We start from the raw sequence: 5,494 nt of genomic DNA on the forward strand, positions 1-5,494 counted from the left end.
TCTATTCATTTTCAACAATACCAGTTTGAATTGCAATATTTGATGGCTGTTAAGCCTGCTGTCGGTAGCATTGCCTTCCATTTTATATCTGCTTTAACAGCATGCTGAAACCAACACATTCAAGCTATCATTTGGAGATGATGTTGTTTACCTTTGCTATATTTGTTTGATGTTAAGGTTGTTGTACCTATCATGCCTTTCCACTACTTATGCAGGACAACAACGGGAGTGGCCACCATTTTCCGCCGAGGTTAGCTTCATCCCTCGGCTTGTACTCCCCCAGTCATTCCATAATGTGCATATAGATCCAGGCCTGGACACTTGTTAGCTTCTAATATTGACTTGTTGCTTGTAGGTACATATGCCCTTGGCAAGGATCCACGCATCGACCCTTTTTGCGTATGGGGCAATGAGATATTCATGAACAAGCATCAAGTGAGGAAACTGATAAGAATTATTAGCAAAAAGATATGAATGGTGGCAAACAAATTATTTGTTTATGCTCTATCCAACACGACAGTGAGCTGTAGGATGGTAACTACAAACTCTGCACCCTTCTCTTTTTACTGCCCATAATGAGTTGTTAGGCAACAATGTCTGAATCTTTTTCGTTCCCAGTGGTTCCCGAAGCAGTTCACTCAAGATTATCTCGCAAAGTACGTGATTGGTGGACAAGCAATGAAGGTTAAAGTATTTCATCTAGACTACAATGAGCATCGAGAAGTCATAATGAAGACAGTGAAGGATGGACGGGCAGCCATCACAAGGGGTCGGCCTAGATTCGTGCGTGCATTATGCATGAAGGAGGGCACAATATGGGCATTCCACTTCACCTTCTCCAGCAACCAGAATGTCTTTCGCCTCTCTCTTTACAGTCTTTAGTACAACGGTGATTCATCATTCTTTACTTGGTGCTTCTGTAGTTCTTCAGTATATGTACCTGTGCATCGAATTATGTATTTGTGGTTGAACCTATATTTATAATAAACATGCTTGGATATGAAATAAGTGATTGCCTACTTTCAAATTCAAAACATGTGATTTTAAATTAGGGATTAATTAGGGATTACACTGCACATGGTTTGCGAAAGCGAAATGTCTGCGATAGACTTGGAGATCAGAAACGTTTCTAGGATCCACTATGTGTGCGATCAATCTCCACTGCACACACGACATCCTCTTGAAAACTATTTGCGTTAGGCCACCTTGCGCAAACGTTTACCACATAAAAACTATGTGTGATGGACAGCCTTTGCCACACAGTTTCTTCTACGCATCGTGTGTGATGCATTCAATAACGCAAATGATAAAATTGTTAATATCGTGTGCAATGGCAACGCTATCACAAACGATTTAACAGGAAAAATTGTGTGTGATGTACCTGTGAACGGAAACGTTTTCCTTGGAGCGACTGTGTGGAATGTACATACGAACGGAAACGTTTAGCGGGGACTGACTGTGTGGCATGTACTTGCGACCGGAAACAATTCGCCTGTATAATTGTATTTTTTAACTCTACTGTACGTATTTTCATATTTGAGCGCTCGCCGGTCGCACACGACCTCGTTTTGCCGAGCGTGTGTGCCAGGAGGCATATCTCCGACGGTTTCTGGGTCGTGTGGGAAGGACCCCCTATCGTCGTCACTCACTAGGCGACGGTTCCAAATGCTCTCGCGGAAAGGGGTTAAAAACCGTTTGTATAGCACCGACGCGTACTAGTAAAAAGTGAACAGAGGAAGTAACAAAGAACTTTCCTCCTCCACAAGAAAAGCTTTTCTCCTCCCGTCGGTGCCGCCGCCGGTCCGTCCCATCTCCGATGGCCTCTAGGCCATGGAGGCACGGAGGATCTCAGCCCCCCGCCGGCGGGAGGGACCCCGTTCTCGTTCTTGTTAGAGTCAGCGTCTTGGTTGGGGTTGTGTGGCGGCGGCGATGTCCCTTAGTAGGAATAATGTATCCCACATTCTAACCCCGTCTCGATGGTGCGTCTCGCATCATCGGAGGGCGTGTGGAGTTTTGTCTCCGTCGGATCTTGCGAGATTCGGTCGGTGCTAGTCTTCGGTGGATCTACTTGGATTTGGTTTTCGTTCGTCTTTGTTTAGGTGCTTACAGGTTTGATCCTTCTGATCTACGACTTTCTTCAACGGTGATGGTTGCTACTCTGGTGCGATGGTCCTATTTTTTTAGAAAAGGAGGATGTACCCCCGGCCTCTGCATCTCGTTGATGCATGCAGCCATATTATTAATTATTCATAAAGACCATACAAGGTGATACATCAATAAGCCTGAAGCCACCATCTTGGCAACATCGTTGCTACTCCTATCTCCTTGATGAAGACGTGCCGAATGTCCGGGCCTAATACCAAACAAACATCGCACCAAAGCCTAACATCTAAAGCCGGGTGTCCCATCCAAGCCACTACCTGGATTGGGTCCCACACCGGTCTGGCACACTCCCAGTGAGCACCGCACGCTGCAAGGGCCATCACCTCCATCATCCCTCGGTCCATCCTCAGAGCAGAACTGAAGCACCGACCTTGCCAGACCTCTCTGCCATCAACGCCACCATGACGCCAGACAGCTTCTCCTTTTGCGCGAGTCCATCTCCGCGCATCAGACGCCGAGTCTCCACAACGCCACGCCGCCGAGATTCGCCACCATCGATGTGTAAGATGAAGCTCCGCTCCACCAAAGACGTCGTCCTCTGGTCCCTCGAGCCCGTGTGCACCTCCAAGAATGACGCCCCAAGGGGGAAACGACACCAAAGAGCCGCCGTCATCCGATCTACTGATCTAGGGTTTCCCCCGAAGGTAGCAGAGAGTGGCCTTGAACTTCTCCTTGGCAATGCCTTCAGGAAGGGAACGACGCAGACAACGTCGTCATCGTCGGCCATTGGCAATAGCCAATAGCAGGTTTTCACCCAGATCTGATCGAAGACCTCCATCTCTCGTGCACGGGCCGCCGCCGCCGCCGGCTGCATAACGAACGCCGTTGCCGCCGACCAAGCTGCCTAGACTAGCCTCTCGCCGCAACCCCAGCCGCCAACACCAACGATGGACGAGGCCTGCCCAGGCCCATCGGCCCTACAGGCCCGCAGATGCCAGATCTGGATCCTGCAGGGGCCAGGCTCGCCGGACGTCGCCTCGGAGCCCCATGGCCGGCCGGTAGCCACCGTAGGGCGGAGGGATGTTGACGAGCCGCCGCCTCGCTGCCGAAGGTGCCGCTGCGCCGGGGAAGATCACCGCGGGCCAAAGCCCAGATCACACCCTCTCCAAGGGCGAAACGGCCCCGCCGCCGCCTTCCTTGGTTGCGGCTCGGACTTGGCCGGTGCCAGCCGGGTCGAAGTTGTTTGTGGCCCGGCGGCGCGCTCGCGTACGCCCTCGAGTCGCCCGCGCGGGGCGACGCGAGGGTACCGTTTCCAACCGACCGATACGTCAACATCCCGACGACGACTTCCCGTCCTATGGGGCCTTAGCACGACGACTTCCCGACTGTCTACTACAAGAAGGTTTGCCTGGCTCCAGTGAGGGAGGGGCGATGACGGTGGCACGCCTTTGGCTCGCTCTAGTACTTGTAGTTGTCGCTAGGTGGTCCACGCACATGGTTGTAATTTTTATTACCTCTGTTGTTTTTTGTACTGCCATGATTGAAGATGAATAGATTTGAAATTTCTCGAAAAATAAACAAAGAACACCCTTTGTCAAAAAATAAAACCAAACTGCTCAAATATTTATCTTCATTAATGCTTGAAGCAACTTACACACGAAATACGAGCTTAAAACAGGGATTAAACACTCATATATACCTCAAACAGTTTTTTGTACGTACTAAAGATCCTCCCTCGATTCTTCTCACGAAGTCGATCAGGAAGCAAATAACACCGGTATATACTCACCATAATAGAGGCATGTACTCACCGTGATAGTAGATTTATTTTTCTGTCTCATAAGGGTAGATTAATTTATTTCTGATGTTTCTCGTGCTGGTTTAATTAGGCGTACTCGGCGGGGTGCGCCACCAGGTATGCCTCGACCATCTTGAGCAGGTCGAGGTACCCCGCGGCGAGCGTCGCCCGGTCCTCCGCCGACAGCGCCCCGCCGCCGTCGAGCCTCTCGTACTCCACCCTGAGCTTCGCCACGCAAGCACCCTCCCCGGCCGCCTCGAGCTTCACCTCGGCCACCTGCGACTTGAGCTGGCCGCTCACCTTGCTGCCCTCCAGCACCTCCGTCTTGAGCACCCGGGCCGCGTTGTCGCGCGCCACCAGGCGGCTCCTCATCACGCCCGAGCCTGCGAGCTCCGCTGCCGCCGGGCTGAGCGTCATGGTGGAGACGCTGCCGGGTCCGCCGTCGCCCTCGACGTCCACGGCGTCGATGAAGCCCGCGCAGGCCTGGGGCAGGGCGGCCGTGTCCTCGCCGGAGAAGACCACCTTCCACATCCGCTCTGTGGACACCGCCAGGGTGCACTCGTCGGTGATGACACAGCCGGCGACCATCTTGTTATTGTCCGTGTCGGTCACTGGCTCGCTGCACACTAGCGCTGCTGGCAAATTGTTTCAAACTATTGAAGAGTAAACACTGGTGATGAGTGAGACCAAGCAAGGGGCTGATTTATATAGAGTAGGTGCAAAAGAAAAATTCACAGCAAGCAAAGGGATTCATAAAATAGCAATTGATCAACTTGGACCGGAGATCACATGTTTGGACTCTTGGAGCGCATTCAGGCTGCTATATCTTCTCGCAGCTGTTCAATCTTCTTCCCATGTGTTCCTGTGCTGCTGACTATTCTCCAGCATCCTACGACTGTGGCTGGGCTGGGCCAGTATATTAGGCTGAACATTGCATAGCTTACCAGACCAACCGGCGCACCTAGGAGCAACAAACTAAGAGCATCTCCACTCGTTTTCGGCCCACAGGGGCTTGAAATAGCGCCGTCTGGGGGTGCGCCCCAGACGCTGTTTTTTTAAAAACCAAACTCGGCTGAGATTCGACCAAACTCCACACAAATTCGGCCAAACTAGGCAATTTCATTGATATTTATAAAAAAACTGAAAACATAATTTAAAAATAACTAAAACGACAACTAAATACTATTATTGCGCCGCCGCCGCCGTCCGCCTTCTACAAGCCGAGCAGCCTGTACATCTTGTCGCCGCCGTCGCCTTCGCCGTCGTCGTCGCCGCCGTCCTGCGTGCCGCCACCGTCCCCGCTACACCCCTGACCAGCGCCGCCCATGCGTGGGGGGTTGGACAGCCCGGGCGCCTCCTCGTCGCTGTCGTCGAGGATGACGACGCCGAGCGGCGATCTCCTCGATGGCGCGGCGCTGTCGCGCCATCTCCTCGTGGACGTAGTCCTCCCGCGCCCATCTGAGGGCGGTCTCGTCGGCGGCGGCCATGGCCTCATGCTCCTTCTTCATGGGGAGCAGCCCCGGCTCGGTCTCCTGTGGCTCCGGCTTGACGGGGCGGAGCGCCAGCGATCCAGAGAAAAGGGAGCCCGACGAC

The 5,494-nt window shown here is 52.5% G+C and overlaps 1 protein-coding gene across 1 annotated transcript; it reads right to left on the reverse strand.

The window, feature by feature from the left end:
* Nucleotides 1-3,552: 3,552 nt before the first annotated feature.
* LOC109755964 (pathogenesis-related protein STH-21) lies at nucleotides 3,553-4,549 on the reverse strand. Its single transcript, XM_020314841.4, has one exon. It carries the CDS (start codon nucleotides 4,487-4,489, stop codon nucleotides 3,989-3,991), a length of 501 nt encoding a protein of 166 aa, XP_020170430.1. The 5' UTR covers nucleotides 4,490-4,549; the 3' UTR covers nucleotides 3,553-3,988.
* Between the last annotated feature and the right edge of the window lie 945 nt (nucleotides 4,550-5,494).

The sequence above is a fragment of the Aegilops tauschii genome, chromosome 5 (genome assembly GCF_002575655.3).
Source record: "Aegilops tauschii subsp. strangulata cultivar AL8/78 chromosome 5, Aet v6.0, whole genome shotgun sequence".
NCBI classification, from domain to species: domain Eukaryota; kingdom Viridiplantae; phylum Streptophyta; class Magnoliopsida; order Poales; family Poaceae; genus Aegilops; species Aegilops tauschii.